Source organism: Gamsiella multidivaricata (genome assembly GCF_025024155.1).
Source record: "Gamsiella multidivaricata strain RSA 2152 chromosome Unknown BC939scaffold_39, whole genome shotgun sequence".
Lineage (NCBI taxonomy): Eukaryota > Fungi > Mortierellomycota > Mortierellomycetes > Mortierellales > Mortierellaceae > Gamsiella > Gamsiella multidivaricata.
This window is the reverse complement of record NW_026251747.1, coordinates 181,007-196,235: the sequence shown is the minus strand read 5'-3', so window position 1 is coordinate 196,235 and position 15,229 is coordinate 181,007. Positions and strand designations below refer to the sequence as shown.

General features: G+C 47.0%; 6 protein-coding genes across 6 annotated transcripts; 4 read left to right on the top strand and 2 right to left on the bottom strand.

Annotated features, from left to right (window-relative positions):
• Positions 1-35: 35 nt before the first annotated feature.
• BC939DRAFT_424644 (P-loop containing nucleoside triphosphate hydrolase protein) lies at positions 36-3,267 on the top strand. The gene is made up of 5 exons (XM_051553142.1): positions 36-256; positions 381-575; positions 698-1,294; positions 1,428-2,675; positions 2,763-3,267. Exons 1-5 carry the CDS (start codon positions 140-142, stop codon positions 3,030-3,032), a joined length of 2,427 nt encoding a protein of 808 aa, XP_051411452.1. The 5' UTR covers positions 36-139; the 3' UTR covers positions 3,033-3,267.
• Positions 3,239-5,033, top strand: BC939DRAFT_182926 (uncharacterized protein). The gene is made up of 4 exons (XM_051550461.1): positions 3,239-3,359; positions 3,452-3,696; positions 3,795-4,087; positions 4,224-5,033. Exons 1-4 carry the CDS (start codon positions 3,343-3,345, stop codon positions 4,980-4,982), a joined length of 1,314 nt encoding a protein of 437 aa, XP_051411451.1. The 5' UTR covers positions 3,239-3,342; the 3' UTR covers positions 4,983-5,033.
• Positions 5,034-5,330: 297 nt separating this feature from the next.
• On the bottom strand, positions 5,331-6,389 carry BC939DRAFT_529574 (uncharacterized protein; the record flags this gene model as incomplete). The annotated part of the gene is made up of 2 exons (XM_051561518.1): positions 6,059-6,389; positions 5,331-5,466 (listed from the first exon to the last, which is right to left on the bottom strand). Exons 1-2 carry the CDS (start codon positions 6,382-6,384, stop codon positions 5,331-5,333), a joined length of 462 nt encoding a protein of 153 aa, XP_051411450.1. The 5' UTR covers positions 6,385-6,389.
• A 1,418-nt stretch (positions 6,390-7,807) lies between these two features.
• Positions 7,808-9,629, top strand: BC939DRAFT_503881 (uncharacterized protein; the record flags this gene model as incomplete). Its single annotated transcript, XM_051560455.1, has 6 exons — positions 7,808-7,941; positions 8,020-8,566; positions 8,656-8,935; positions 9,036-9,046; positions 9,132-9,329; positions 9,423-9,629. 6 exons carry the CDS (start codon positions 7,808-7,810, stop codon positions 9,627-9,629), a joined length of 1,377 nt encoding a protein of 458 aa, XP_051411449.1.
• A 289-nt stretch (positions 9,630-9,918) lies between these two features.
• BC939DRAFT_493634 (uncharacterized protein) lies at positions 9,919-11,966 on the top strand. The gene is made up of 6 exons (XM_051559572.1): positions 9,919-10,324; positions 10,413-10,800; positions 10,874-11,153; positions 11,270-11,280; positions 11,378-11,575; positions 11,675-11,966. Exons 1-6 carry the CDS (start codon positions 10,038-10,040, stop codon positions 11,900-11,902), a joined length of 1,392 nt encoding a protein of 463 aa, XP_051411448.1. The 5' UTR covers positions 9,919-10,037; the 3' UTR covers positions 11,903-11,966.
• Positions 11,967-13,884, bottom strand: BC939DRAFT_453962 (uridine kinase family-domain-containing protein). Its single transcript, XM_051556003.1, has 9 exons — positions 13,816-13,884; positions 13,626-13,729; positions 13,481-13,500; positions 13,217-13,373; positions 13,018-13,114; positions 12,825-12,930; positions 12,698-12,740; positions 12,498-12,598; positions 11,967-12,404 (listed from the first exon to the last, which is right to left on the bottom strand). Exons 2-9 carry the CDS (start codon positions 13,696-13,698, stop codon positions 12,072-12,074), a joined length of 930 nt encoding a protein of 309 aa, XP_051411447.1. The 5' UTR covers positions 13,699-13,729; positions 13,816-13,884; the 3' UTR covers positions 11,967-12,071.
• Between the last annotated feature and the right edge of the window lie 1,345 nt (positions 13,885-15,229).

The following is a 15,229-nucleotide window of genomic DNA, read 5'->3' as shown; positions in this document are numbered from 1 at the left end:
TTTTTTTTTTTTTTTCGAGCTGTCCTCCACCATCGCAGTCTTCGCCTGCATCACCTACTTGGCGCTCGTTTTACATTACATCGTGCTCTATCCCCTCACAACCCCTATAGCCCTCCACATACCCCAACAACGCGAACAAATGCCAGGAATGCCAAAGAAGGGTGGACGCAAACCCCCAGCGTCCGCTGTGCGCAAGGATAAGCGCCTCTCTGAGAAGCAGGAGCTGGAACAACTTGAGCAGAGATGTAAACACCCTGTAAGCAACACTCGCCAGCGTCTCTCCTACGCTAAGCGAATAATAATGTTACATTCCATTTCACAACACAACTGGTACATTTTGTATAACGCTAACTACCATTTTCATCTTTTTCTATATCCAGATCATGGGAGTGGACTCGATGCAGCAGTTTGATGAACTTCCTATATCGCAAAAGACGCTCTCGGGACTGAAGCGAGCAAATTTCATCAAAATGACCGACATTCAGCGCAAGGCCCTGCCTTTGGGTCTCTGCGGCAAGGATATCCTAGGCGCAGCTAAGACTGGAAGTGGAAAGACATTAGCCTTCCTTGTACCTGTAAGAACCTCCCTCAACTACTGCTAATGAGTACACATGAAGTTGATTTGAGTCTCCATGAAGGATTGAAATGGACTCAGCTAATGCTCTCAATCCTTTGTATGTTCCTGTGATCCATATAGATGGTCGAAATGCTGTATCGTCAAAAATGGGGGCCTATGGATGGACTCGGAGCCTTAGTGATCTCGCCAACCCGCGAATTGGCTGTTCAAATCTTTGAGGTCCTCCGCAAAGTTGGACGTGAACATTCGTTCTCTGCAGGATTGATCATTGGAGGCAAGGACTGGAAGATTGAGCGAGAGTTGATTTCCAAGATGAATATTCTCGTATGCACACCAGGACGTCTGTTGCAACACATGGACCAGTCGGCCGGATTCGATTGCGATCATCTGCAGTTATTGGTTCTGGACGAGGCGGACAGGATTCTGGACATGGGATTCAAAAAGAGCGTTAACGCCATCGTGGAGAACTTGCCTCGTCAACGCCAGACTATGCTGTTCTCGGCCACGCAGACGAAATCTGTCAAGGATCTGGCGCGTTTGAGTTTGAAGGATCCAGAGTACGTTGCGGTCCATGAGAAGGCGGAGCACTCGACGCCCAAGAATTTGTCGCAGTACTACATGGTCGTACCACTACAACAGAAATTGGATGTTATGTTCAATTTTATCAAGACACATTTGACCGCCAAAGGAATCGTGTTCTTGTCAAGCTGTAAACAGGTAAAAACTGCATGTCATGCATGACCAAAAAAATTTCACTTTTTTTTTTTTTTTTTTTCTTTTCTTTTCTTTTCTTTTCTTTTCTTTTCTTGCTGCCACATGCTGATGACATGTTTCCATGTGTGCAAATTAGGTCCGATTCGTATTTGAGACATTTTGTAAGCTGCATCCAGGAGTACCGCTTTTGCATCTACACGGAAAGCAGAAGCAGCAGAAGCGCGCCGAGACATACGCTAAATTTGCCGCTCAAAAAGCTGCCTATCTGTTTTGCACCGATATCGCAGCGCGTGGATTGGACTTCGCTGCCGTTAACTGGGTCATTCAACTCGATTGTCCCGAAGATCCAGAGACATATATCCACCGTGTCGGTCGAACTGCGCGCTATGAGGCGAGTGGTCAGGCAATGTTGATGCTCTGTCCTAGCGAGGAGGCCGGCATGATCCAGGGACTCGAACGGGCTAAGGTCCCTATCCAGGAGGTCAAGCTGAAGACGGACGCCAAGGACGTCAAGAAGGAGCCGATTCAGAAACAGATGCAGCGACTTTGTTTCAACGACCCTGAGATCAAGTACCTGGGGCAGAAGGCGTTCATCTCGTATATGCGATCGGTATACCTGCAAAAAGACAAGACCATCTTCGATGTCAATGCCTTGCCAGCTGAGGAGTTTGCTGCGTCGTTGGGACTTCCTGGTGCACCCAAGATCAAATTTGTGGAGAAATCAAAGGCAAAGAACGCCGTGCGGGGCAACCAAAAGAAGACGAACGACGACGAGGAGAGCGATCAGTACATGGAAGAGGAAGAAGAGAAGAGCAAGGTCAAGGCACTGGATGCCAAGAAGAAGAGCAAGAAGGAACCTATCCCAGAGGAAGAGGAGACAGCAGAGACAACGATAAGTAAGCAGCCAAAGTCGAAAATCGACAAAATGTTCGGCCGCAAGAATCAGTCAGTCTTGGCGGAGCATTATACCAGGCTGGTAGACCACGAGAGTGATGCCAAGGGCAAGAGTAATGTGGACGATGATGACGAGGACTTTTTGACGATCAAGCGCGTGGATCATGACCTTGCTGGCGACGAGGCTTCGGAGGAGGCGCCCTTGCCAACGTCGAAGAGACAGCAAAATATGTCCAAGGTCGAGAGGCTAAAGAACCAGGGCAAGGGTAACAAGCTGATCTTTGACGAGGAGGGTCAGGCTCACGAGATCTATGAGCTTGAGGACGAGGCATCGTTCCATGCCAAGGGCGACGCGTCGAGTCAACAGAAGGAATTCCTGGAGAAGGAGCGAAAGGTCATGGATAAGGCCGATACCATCGATAAGAGTGCTGCCAAAGAGAAGCTGAGGGAGAAGAAGCTGCGTCGCAAGCAGCGTGAGCGCGAGGAGATGGTAAGCTGCGTGCTTTACTGTGAGGATCCTCTATTTCAATACTATATGAATATATGAACTAACAAGTGTTATGAAATATCTGTTTAGATGGACTACGACTCGGACGAAGGTGAGACTATAGTCACCCTCGGAAACCCTGATGTCTCTGATGATGATAACGATATGGACCAAGGCAGCGATGGTAATGGCCACAGCAGTGATGGTGGTGAGGAAGAAGAGACGCCCAAGAAGCGCGGTTGGTGGCAGGACAAGGCCGATGCGGAAGAGGCTAAGAAGAAGAGGAGGGTCGTTGAGGTGGATGAGCCCCAGACACTTGCAGAGCAGGAAGCATTGGCACTCAAACTGCTCGGCATGTAAAACCAAAAACAGAAACTCTTTCTACCATTCTTTGTTATCTTTTTATTCGCATCGCATAGAGTCCTTTCATTTATTTCCAACAACCAGCATCGTTTTTATTCACCATCCTCATAATAAAACCACGAATCCTTCAGTAGATATTGATTTTTTTTATGCAGTGAAAGCACAGCTCGAAATTGGTGGCAAGATAATGGTGACTGCCGGGATCTGCTTGTTTATGTTTCGCACTCAACAGGACGACATGACCAGCCAGCCCAAGGCTCATTCACGACCACCCCAACAACCACAACACTGACCGATTTATAGCACCATGTCCAGACGCGCAAGGTACCTATTATCTGTGTCAGTAAGATGTTATCAGTAACACTGGCAAGGAAAGAACTTAGTTTTTTTTTCTCACATTGCTCTTTCATATTTAGGAAAAGTAACACCGTGCCAACTTTCCTACAACCAAACACGGTCCTCACTTCACGAGCGGCCATCTTTGAAGACGATTTTGAGCACACCTCGAAAACAAACCCCAGTAATAGACCAAGAGCATGCAAAAGTATTCAGGACCAAGGTAGTTCTGAGGATGGAAGCGAAGACGATCAAGACGACAAACTGTCAGAGTCGATACTGCAGCGACTCCATGAACAGCTTCAAGGGGCCATTGAAATCGAAGGTATCTTTTTTGTGTACCAGACAAAAAGGATCCAGTCAAGACACCTGTCCTCGGCAGATTATATCTGTAACAGCTATTTTGCTTCTTTTTGTTGCTAGAATCCAACACGGCAACACGATCAGGACGCAGGATGTCCATGGATTCCAATGGGTCTGATAACTCGAAATCTGAACAGGAAGGCGAAGAAGAAGCTGATGCCATGGAATTTCGTTTGTTTGCCTCACAAGATGCTCCAACAGCGATCGTGATCCGTCCGACGGAACCCAAGATTGTGTACGTTCACCGGGAAAGACCTGAATTGGATGAGATGCCTGGATCGGAGCGCATGCGGCAGATCGCCGAAGCGTCGATTGATGCGGACACCATATTGGAACAGGCCAAGGCCCCATGGGTAAAAAACAACAACAAAAGCGCCTCTCTGCTTCTGCACCCATGTCTGGCTCTGATACATACAGTTTTTGTGGATCTGATTACTGACAGCAATTCTGATTTGTATGTACCTGTGTATGATATACTTTCTTTTTTAGCCTCGAACATTCTTTGCCCACAAAACCATCCACATCCCTTTCAAACAACCTATAGGACCCAAAAAAATCAAGAAGAGCAAACGGAAACGCGAATGGGAGAAAAAGGTCAAGGCCGGACTGATCGATCAGGCGACCATGGATGCTACAACTAGAAAGGTTAAGGTCTCGGAGAGTTGGGGACAGCCCCTCTTGGTGCGCAAGGGACTGGACAGGAACACGATTGATGCTGGAACGACAAAAACGAATCAGAAAGATGGCTCTTCGGCTAGCGGCGGTGGTAGAGGTAGTAGAGGTGGAAGAGGTGGGAGAGGTGGGAGAGGCGGAAGGGGCGCACACGTGGCTGGACCTGGACTTGGCCCTGCACGCGCACGTGGACGTGGACGTGGGCACGGTGGAGCAAACTGTACAGAGAGAGGAGCATATCACCAAAGCAAAGAGGATGGAAAGGGAGGCGACGAGAAGAAGATATCGGAGGCAGCTGTGCCTGCTAAGAGGGGTCATGATAACAGTATGGGTGTGGTCAACTCGAAGGATGCAGCGAAGAAGCAAAGGACAGATGTTATGGCTTCAACAACTCTGAAGGTCAAATCTTTTAATGAAAAGGCGACAGTGAAGGCTACATCTTCTTCATTGTTGCGACCTTCAACTGGAAAACCAGCTGCAAAGGAAGCAAGATCTCCATTGCCACCAAAGAAACCAAAGACAGGTAAACCCGTCTCAAAACTAGACAACATCATGGCAATACTCACTGGCAAATAAAAAATCGCCATACCATGTATATATTTGTTATCGTAGAGGAAAATCTGAGGGCACGTAGATAGTCTTCTGAATGTGTTTAGTCTCTGGATCTCAAGAGTCCAAGCTGACCCTGTAACCTCATAGCGATACACTTTTGATCGGTATATCCTGGGTTTATCCGATATGAGCTTTGTCACTTTTATTTTGTGTCGACGTTACCTCTACTACCATTGCCAAAGACCTAGGCTCGAATCGACCTCGGGTAAAGTTGTCGCGCACACGATCCTCAAATAGCAGTCCGTTATAGAGAGGTGGGCAATGCAAGTTCCGTTCATCTCAGAGCTTCTCAAGGTCGCTCACAACGACGTTTCACTGCAGTGTAATCTCCAGCTCCTGAACTACGCGTGCCTTGACTAGCGCGTCGTAAAACTGCTCAGCTGCAGACGGTGATGCGATTTTGATCTCAACCTTGCCTTTCTCCTCGGTGAATATCCCCTTGTTGTTCCTGACAACATCGATGAATTGTTTCGTTGCAAAGTCCTGATATTTAACGGTGTGGTGGTCACGGCAAACTCATTTGACGTGTTCCTCCTTCGTAACCGTTCGGTACAGGTTCCCTAGGACACGAGCGCCGTCATTGATTTCCAGGTACGACTTTAGCTATTGAAGATCGGCTCATTCAAGGTCCTCTGCTCTATCCGGCGTAGTCTACTTGGTCACAGATACTATCCCCCGTCTCCTCGGCCCTTGAGATAGGCGATCGTGTCGTCGACTATGGGGATAATGTTATCTCTAACCGTCTCCATATTTTCTTTGAGAGAATCGATTCCTTCTACAAGTTTCAGGCTCGCCAGAGCAGGCACTGCAACACTGGCTACCGCACTCTAACCTTGATGGCTTCCATCATCAATAGAATATGTAAACCGAACTTCTTGAATTCGTTGGGCTAGCGTAAATCGTATCCTTCATGATTGGCGAGATGAACCTCGTGATGTTCTTTGCTTCCCTCGTGTTAGGTATGGTTTTCCGCACTCGCAAAGGAAATAAAGTCGGAAGTCTTTCCAGAGCAGCTTGTTCAGTGCCTCTCCCTGCCGTACGACCTTAGGAAGGGCAACGAACAGCCGCGGATGGAAGACTCGTGGAGCTTGAAGGTCTGGGTGATGAGAGTCTCGATTCGGTTCTGAATGACTGTCAAGCGTTCCAGAGCTTGCTGCTGCAGTTGAACCACTGTTTGTTGAAGGACAGTGCATGCCTTGATATCCTGATCTAGCATCTCGAAGCGCGTGCGAGTAATGACCGCAAAACTAACTAAACTCTTATGAGAATGTTTGTGTCTCAAAATCCATGCTGCTGGAGTGACGGATGAGATGCTTGGCGCAGTTCGACTGTAATAGGTTGACGAGGATGACCTCGAGCACGGCATTAGGATGATAGGATTCGTAGGGGCCTGAAGCAAAAGTGGGTACACGCCAAATGATACTTAGACCTCTTGCTCTTCGAATCTTGGCACTAAACCAGCACGTGTGCATTGATATCCTTGTGATACTCACTAATTGTTCGTACTGTCAAGCATAAGCAAGACGGTTTGCCCGTTATATGGTATGTGCTGTGCATTGGGAAAGGCCTGAAAAACGTCACTCCAGAATACAACCAGCTCTGGCGGTTGACTCGACTCGACAGCTAATGGGATGATATTTGTGGAGGCGCTGGTTCGGAAGCGTTGCGAGCACTGCGCATTCCTTCTAGAAATGGTCATAACGTTGGTACTTTAGAAGATGGAGTTGGAGGATAATGAGTGAAAACGAAAAAAAAAAGAGCACAGATGGGATATATAGCAGCAGGATAAGCATTGCCGCAGGCGATACCACGAAGACAGTTGAGAGCGATGGTAGATAATGTGTAGGGGGAGTGTGTAGTTGGATGTCCTTAATTGAGTGGCGAAGCATGAGCCCAACCACATCGAGAGCTTTCTTTGGCATGGACCACCTTGGGCAAACACATTTGCACCAAAACACATAAAATCAGCACACTTTTTTCACTTGCTTGAGTACGCTGCCTTGCTCACTTGAAACTTTTATATTTTATATTGATATTTTCAATCTTAAATGTTATATTTTATCAGTTTCAGCATTTGTTCTTAGTGAGTGAGGTGACCTTGCTTGAGATAATGTCAGGCCCCCTTTTATCCTGCAAGCTGTATCTCGTTGACCAGCCACATTTTTGCTGCGCAACTGGAACGCCATTGACTTGCCAGTTATCATACAATGGTGTAAGGTGCCTTAGTATGGATTGGTGCAAATGCGCACGCGTTTGTTCTACATGGCAACAATATGTGCATGCCGGGTAAACTACACTGAAGACCGCCAGCCAGGAGCGTACCATCGATTAAATCGAACTCTTCCCATACGTATCCTCCGCGATATATTTCAGCTGTCATACCATCATTATTTCCTTAGAAATGTATACTATAAGAAGTCCAGGTCCTGGTTTTCACCCTTCACCCTCATCCTTACCCTCGCCCATGCGGTCTTGTCGCACAATGCATGCATTTCATTTTCAAATGCATCGATTGATTTGATTGTCCGCGCCTGTTGTACCAACAAAATTAACAGGGTAGCATCCACCGTCTTTTTCCCTTGCCAAGAATGATAATCGATTGCAGCCTACTTTGCACAAAAATAGGCCATTATCTTTGATATACGGATTCGCATAAAGCATGTGGGAATTGCATTCTTTTCTTTCTTACGTCCCTACATTTGCTCTTCTGCGCGATTTTACTGTCCTGACTCCTCTTTCCCTAAAGACACGAAAAAAAAACAAAAAAAAAAAAAGAAGGCAGCGCCATCATGACCAAAGCACAACCACCAAAGGTGCTGATCGCTGGCGGAGGCATCAGCGGCTTATTTCTCGCTCTTCTTCTTGAGCGCCAGAATGTCCCCTACATGGTCTACGAGCGGGCATCCGAAATCAAGTCTCTAGGGTAGGAAAAAGAAATGGCGCTGCTCCTAGGCACTTCCGTAAATAATCCTTTTAATGAAACTATATTTGATGTTTACAGGTCGGCCATGGGTTTCGGTGCAAACATCTTGCCTGCTTTCGAGCAGCTTGGACTCTTGGAGGAGCTGATGGCGATCTCGCTTCCTTGCCGTAGGTTGGAGATGCTAGACAAGGAGCTTAACTTCATGAGCGGTATTGATTTCAGCGAATACAAGGAGCGCACTGGCTACGACACCGTCATGTTCACGCGACCCAGTTTGCACCGCTTGCTATATTCCCACGTCCCTCCCGAGAAGGTTCTCCTCTCAAAGCGGGTCCTTTCGCTGGAGCAAAATGACTTAGGTGTGATGGTCAGAATGGCGGATGGATCGACCTATCATGGCGATATCCTTGTCGGCGCGGATGGTGCTTATTCTGGTGTCCGCCAGGGACTTTACAAGCACTTGGAGAAGTGCGGAAACTTGCCGCTTTCCGATATGGAAGAACTGAATATGGGACATCTGTGTATGGTCGGTACGACCGATCCTCTGGACCCTGAGAAGTATCCATGTATCAAGAGTGGTATCTCGTCGTTCCAACGTGTCATCAACAATGGCGACCCCTACACGGTATGTCTCTTTGAGTTGTTACATGCTGATTTTTTTCTTTGACTAAAATTTCTTATGAATATGTCGCCCTTTACACTGCCATAAAATAGTGGCACACCGTTAACATGCGTGATAACAGGTTGTGCTGGGGTATTATTGTTCAAATCGAGTCGGGCAGCGCATCCAGGGATGCTATGTTCCGCAATTCGGAGTGGGGTTCGGATGCCGACGATAGCTTGATGCAAAAGACCTACGAATATACAACGCCCGTGGGAGGGGTAATCAGGGACTTGATTAACGCTACTCCAAAGGAAAATATGTCCAAGACGTTCCTTGAGGAGAAACTCTTTGAAACATGGTACCATGGAAGGACTGTGCTTATTGGGGATGGTAAGAGCATCAATCCACTACATGCTGCAATATGTTGGGCGAAAAGATCCTTCTGACTTAACTACCCCATTTTTTACATTGCTGCTACGGACGTTTCCAGCTTGTCATAAGGTATAGGCAATAGCACGCATGATTATTGTACGTCGCTGCGATCAAGGAATATCACTCAATGCATTTTCTTGTTCTATGGGTATAGTTCCTTCCAAGCGCAGGACAGGGAGCTGTCAATGCCATGCAAGATGCTGTGGTGCTCGCCAATTGCATTTATGAAATGGGTGAAGCTACTCCCCAAAACATCACCGCTGCTTTTAGAGAGTACTATGCAGAGCGCCATGCGCCTGTTAAAAGGATGATGAACAAGAGTGCAATTATGGCCGCTATCCAATACGGACAGGTAACAGAAGAAACGTCTCCCCATCGTATCACCGAGGAAGACACCGAGGTCTCTTTATTTACTGTGCGATCCATTCTCATAACACCAACGTAGACCTGGAAAGAGCGAGTTATCCGCCATGTCATCTTTAATTGGATACCCAAGAAGGTGCAGACAGGGCAGTTCTTCAAAGATGCGACTTACAGACCTCAGGCCGCGTTTTTGAATTACGTCGAGAACCGCGGATCCGACCCAGTCCTGCCACAGAAACCATCCAAGAGATGTGCGGAGGAGAAGGCTGCGCATAAGAAGGCAGCTTGAAGAATAAGAAAACCAGATGCCAGCATGGGAATGGTGCTCTATTGATCATAAACTTGAGTTTGTTGAGCCCGCTGCTGTGCTGGAGTTCTTTTTCTTACCTCAACAGGGCAGTACTCATTTTAATTTAAATTTTCCAAAATATATTGGCGCTACGACTTCCCGGTGGGGATTGTATACAACTTGTACGCCGAACATGCGAACATGACGCCTCAAAGGCACCTCCCGCCCGGGCTCAGATGCGGCATAGGTCAAAGAATCGATGGCATATCGGCCAGTCCTGCCCACAATTATGGCGCATGAGTCGACTCGCCCATTTTCATTCCTTCCTTTCCTCTCTTCTCCTTTCTGTACCACCCTCCTTATCACCCACTTTCCTTTCCCTTTCTACCGCCACCAGAGTCCAACAAAATGAGTGATAAACCACGCGTTATGATCGCCGGTGCCGGTTTGAGTGGTGTTATGCTAGCCATCTTACTCGAGCGCATCAATGTTCCCTACATGATCTACGAAAAGGCATCGACTGTAAAGCCTCTGGGATCGGTCATGGGCTTCAACTCAGGCACGTTGCCTATCTTTGAACAGCTTGGGCTTCTTGACGATCTCATGAAGTTTTCTCTACCAACGCATGGAATGGAGATCTACGACGAAAGCATGACCATGCTGGGAGATTTTAACACGGAGGGTCTCAAAGAAAAGTAAGACAGTATGTCAGAACGTTAACTCATCTTAAATAGCATCCGCTTAAATGGCTTTATAAATATTCCATATCTGATATCAACGTAGAAGCGGATACGATACCATCCTCTTCGCGCGCCTGCAGCTGTACGAATTCATGCTATCCAAAGTGCCTTCCGAAAAGGTCTCTTTCCAATCCAAAATCATGTCCATCGAACAGAACCATCTCGGCGTCATGATTCGGCTGCAGGACGGCTCGACTCATCACGGAGACATTCTTGTCGGTGCAGACGGAGCGTACAGTGCTGTGCGACAAAGTCTTTATAAGCATCTTGACAAGAAGGGTCTACTGCCAGACTCGGACAAAGAGAACCTACGCGCTGGACATCTTTGCGTTGTTGCAACAAGTGGACCGTTAGACCCAGAAAAGTATCCGACTGTCAAGGATTCTATTTCCCATTTCCAGCGCGTTGTGCGTCCAGGCTCCAACCACTCAGTAAGTACTCTGAGTCCTTGTTGATTGCCTTTAGCTATATTATTCTCAGGCAACTAACAAACTTTGATGTTAGTGGTCCACTGCCAATGTGCCCGGCAACAGGATTGCCTGGGCTCTGGTGACCCAGATCGAGACAGTTGCCGAATCTAAAGATGCGATGTTCAGGCTTTCCGAGTGGGGCCCCGAGGGAGTCGATGCCATGCTTCAAGAGTATCGCAACTACAAGGCTGTTGTTGGCGGAAAAATGGGCGACATTATGGATGCAACACCCAAGGATCAAATCTCCAAGGTCTTCCTCGAGGAGAAACTTTTTACGACATGGCACCATTCAAGGACGGTTCTCATTGGCGATGGTAAGTGAAGTCGGCGGTATTTAATCGCAAATAGCAATGGGCTATGGAGTTATGCTAGAAACTCATATTTAACCTCACCCGCCCTTCTCCGTCCTCCTTGCGCCCCATTGAACCAGCTTGTCACAAGGTAAAGAACGCCGCCCAATCAACCACTTATTCCAGAAGGTGTGAAAGTGATCAAAATTAACGCATGTAGTGTTCTGCTGTGCCACTTTCTCTTCCAGCTCCTTCCAAGTTCAGGTCAAGGCGCACAAAATGCCATTCATGACGCTGTAGTTCTCGCTAACTGTATCAATGACATGGCCGACACGAGCCTTCAAAGCATCGAGTGGGCGTTCGAAGATTACAAAGAGCAGCGATATCCTATCGTCAGCGGCCAGTACGAGCGCAGCAAACTCATGGCGAAAATGATCTATGGACATGTAAGGAACATGCATGGTTGTTGATGTCCTCAGCTGCTACAAAAAAAAAAAAAAAAAAAAATACTGATTAGAACTCTTTATTCCTCATGCGACGTCCAGACTTGGCATGAGCGTCTTTTGCGATATGTCATTTTCAACTGGGTTCCCAAGAGCGTACAGAACAAAGAACTTCACCGTGTGATGTCGTATCGTCCTCAAGCCAACTTTCTGCCATATGTTGAGAATAGGGGTACTATTCCTGTCCTCCCACCATGGATCTCGAAGCGCAAGCAAGAACAAGCTACGAGCAGTAGCAACGATACCACCGCCACCACAGTGCCAGCATAAACATGAGCGACAAATGTTACGAGCACACCACTGCCCATATATATTCATATTATCCGCATTCCATTACCAGAGATATAATGGACATATTTATTTTAAAAAACAAATCGTAGAATACAGCTTGGGGATCCAGCTGTTATTCATTAACTATACAATGCAATTTTCTCACGAGTTACTCTGGCACTGGCTTGTAAAGGCTGTCAGTTAAGCCGCCAAGGACATCCTTTCTAGGAACAGGTGAGGATGTCAAACTGGAGCGCGATGCTGTTTCGCTGTGTGCTGCCGATTTTGAGATTGGCCTAGGAGAGGGGCAGGTGGACGAGGCATTGGATGGGGTACTACTCATCATCTCTTGCAAAACTGTCGAGGAGTTCATACGAGAGGGGCGGGTGGAATTTGATTGTTGGTGACGACCCAAAAGATCTGCAGCATGGGATGTGATTAGTTCCATGGCAGGCGCATTCTCGAGTCCACGGGGAATAATAATATCCGCCCACTTTTTCGACTACAAAAGAAAAAAAAGAAGGAAAGAAACATTCAGCACATTCACGAGAAGCCTAATAAGTGTACATGAAGCGACACAGTCAATGGCTCGTACCGGTTGGATAAAGTCGTCGAAGGCTGGTTTTACGAAACGTACGTATTCCGTGAGAATGTGATCAATGGGGTCAGGGTTCACTTCTGCAACTTTACGTGCGACTAGATCATTTTTTTTATGCATGTTTGCTTGGTTAGTCGTTTCCAACCTTGAAGTTATAGTGCTCAGGAATGAGACTCTTCCTTTATCGATATTCATACCTCTGTTTGCCAACCGTGCATCATCATCCACATCCACAAAGAGCTATCGCGATAGACATGAGCCATAAGTATTTTGTGATTTCCCGTGAAAGATCCGATCTCCAAAACGAAATGTCGCATTGCGCACCTTCATGTTCAAAAGTTCACGAATCCGCTGGCTGTAGAGAGCAAAGATGCCTTCCAGGAGAATCACATTCGGATCTTCTAGACCCTTTGAACGTGCCTCAAATGTCCTGACCCATTTGATAGTAGAAGTAGTACGTTAGAGTTTTCTATCCAACGTTATCCATCCTACACGGTCCAGCATTAGGTCCTCCTACCTCTTCTTTGTCGCGAAGTCGAATTTGGGGAACCTAGTCACGTTGCCCTCCTTGAGGTCATCCAGGACTTGTGCAAGCAGATCCCAATCAAACGCATCTAGTACATGATCCGTGGAACCAATTGGTACCAAATTGCTGTTGTTAAGTGAGGTTCGCATGGCTTGGTATTGTCTTGAGAGATAGATCGGTAGATATATACCTGGGTGGTCAAAGTTGTAGAGACCGCTCGCGATTCTGACGCGATCCTCGTCCGTGGGCTCCCTGTAATAGTCGTGAAGGTGTAGCAAAAGCGCCTTGCTGCTGTCCACGACCTGGTTCTTTTGCAATTGCTCGATCAGGACTCTGCAAAACGCTTCCTGTGTAAGTTGGGAGGAACAGGGCAACGAAAATGTGAAAGGCTTAGTAGTGGGATATCGCTCTCCCTACAGGACCCATCGACTTTCAGAATCCACGCCGCATGTACCTTTCCAGAGTCAGCGCCGCCTATTTATCAAAATGAAAGAAATACGTTCGGTCAACTTTAGAAGCAGAAGAAGGTTTGGCCATGGTTTTTACCCCACACTGACTGATATGGAGTGCGATTAATGTGCTGATAGTGCACCACTTACCAGCAAGTCCAATGAAGAAAACCTTTGATTGCGGCAGGGAATAGTTGAAGGAGGGAGGTAACGAGATACTCATGGCGTCGTTGGCTGAAAATGTTCAGTTTGAACTTGGTTCGTAAAGATAATAAGGTGAGATAGCCTGTCGTCGCAACAATTAATACATAGGAAACATGTCTCAGCGTAGCCTCGATACCTTTGCTGGTAGAGTGCAGCCTTTTATTGAGGGAATGGCGATGGAGGAAATGGGACGAAGAATGCGGAGTGAAGCGAGAGGTGTCTGGGTTCCTGGCGCAATTGAACCCTTAACGGCCCACCGATGTGCCCCCGTGATGTTTGTTTGTTTTCGAGCTGCATAAAAAGACGGCAGATCAGATCTTTTTTCTTTCGTCCTGATCACCTTCCTCATCACATCTCACCTCCTTCTGTCCTTCATTAGTTCCCTGTCTTTATTGCAGCAGCCATGGTAAGAATACTATCCTGCGCCAACACGTCTGATCCCGAGTCGTCGTCAGCTGCACCCTTACCATGATGTTTGAATATATATTTGCTACTTCAGAGGCCTTCGCAAGCCGATGAGACAAATTTTCCACAAGTTTTCTGATTTTTCAGCAGGCGACGCTTTGTCGTACCTACGCAGAAAGGGACATGTGAACGATGTATCGATGCTAACTATTGTTCAATCGCTTATTTTCTGTCTGTACAGCATTTCATTTGACGACATCGTCGCAGGAAACCGACCGCAAGCAATCGGTCTAGAAGGTGCGTACCAACACCAACTCGCTTCTCATTCACGCCCTTCTTTCTACACCGAATACACTGCATATGATGAGAACATTAGGGATCATGACTCAATATTCATGATTATCAAAAATACATTTTCAATTGTTCCTACTGATGCAACTCCATAAAAGAGAGCACCTTGACGATTAAAACAACTGTATGAATTATGTTGTTAACCGGCTCTTATTCTTTCCATTCCGTACAGGCTGTTTGCATTGAAAACGCACTTTCAGTTTAGATCAATTGGGTCAAGAAAAGGGTTTGTGTATATATTATGTAGTCCGTTGTTTATGATAATATAAACATGAATAAAGAAAGATATCTTTTGTGAAGAATATTGTTCTTGATGTATCGCGAGAAAAATGGCGTCGTAGATCTATCCTTTAGTACCTGTGCTTGTGCATCTTTACCCGAATATTAATAGTGACCATGCGCATACCTATCTCGATGTAACCTCCGTGATCATGATCGTCGCGTTCTCTTTGAAACATTGCAAATAAAGCGTCAATTCAGGGGGGATCTAGTATGGCACAGCGCGCAACAAGGCGTGTCGTGACTAGCCGCTAGCTTGCACGTGACAAAGACGCTCCCCCAATTCGAATGCTATCCCCTCCCCCTCCGGCTCTACAACCATATGCGCGAGGATGAAGGAAGCCGGGGTCCAGATAGGAGGTGAGGCCAAGGGCTTTGTGAGACAACAGCCCCAAGAGGAGGTTACGACGGTGGCGAGGAGAGCAGACAGTCGCCTGGTGGACCATCTCCAGGGAAAGGTGGTGTTGAGCGAGAAGGAAGGGATGCACCCAGATAGAGAACAGTGGGTTCTTACG

Excerpts from the sequence above, each read along its gene's own strand:
- BC939DRAFT_424644 (XM_051553142.1), top strand. The coding sequence starts at position 140 with ATGCCAGGAATGCCAAAGAAGGGTGGACGCAAACCCCCAGCGTCCGCT. Across the intron at positions 576-697 it reads CATTAGCCTTCCTTGTACCT|ATGGTCGAAATGCTGTATCG; the intron begins GTAAGAACCTCC and ends TGATCCATATAG. Across the intron at positions 2,676-2,762 it reads AGCGTGAGCGCGAGGAGATG|ATGGACTACGACTCGGACGA; the intron begins GTAAGCTGCGTG and ends ATATCTGTTTAG.
- BC939DRAFT_182926 (XM_051550461.1), top strand. Across the intron at positions 3,697-3,794 it reads AGGGGCCATTGAAATCGAAG|AATCCAACACGGCAACACGA; the intron begins GTATCTTTTTTG and ends TTTTGTTGCTAG. Across the intron at positions 4,088-4,223 it reads AACAGGCCAAGGCCCCATGG|CCTCGAACATTCTTTGCCCA; the intron begins GTAAAAAACAAC and ends TTTCTTTTTTAG.
- BC939DRAFT_493634 (XM_051559572.1), top strand. The coding sequence starts at position 10,038 with ATGAGTGATAAACCACGCGTTATGATCGCCGGTGCCGGTTTGAGTGGT. Across the intron at positions 10,325-10,412 it reads ACGGAGGGTCTCAAAGAAAA|AAGCGGATACGATACCATCC; the intron begins GTAAGACAGTAT and ends ATATCAACGTAG. Across the intron at positions 11,576-11,674 it reads CGAAAATGATCTATGGACAT|ACTTGGCATGAGCGTCTTTT; the intron begins GTAAGGAACATG and ends TGCGACGTCCAG.
- BC939DRAFT_453962 (XM_051556003.1), bottom strand. The coding sequence starts at position 13,698 with ATGAGTATCTCGTTACCTCCCTCCTTCAACTATTCCCTGCCGCAATCA. Across the intron at positions 13,501-13,625 it reads TTTCTTCATTGGACTTGCTG|GCGGCGCTGACTCTGGAAAG; the intron begins GTAAGTGGTGCA and ends TTTGATAAATAG. Across the intron at positions 13,374-13,480 it reads GCGGCGCTGACTCTGGAAAG|GAAGCGTTTTGCAGAGTCCT; the intron begins GTACATGCGGCG and ends CAACTTACACAG.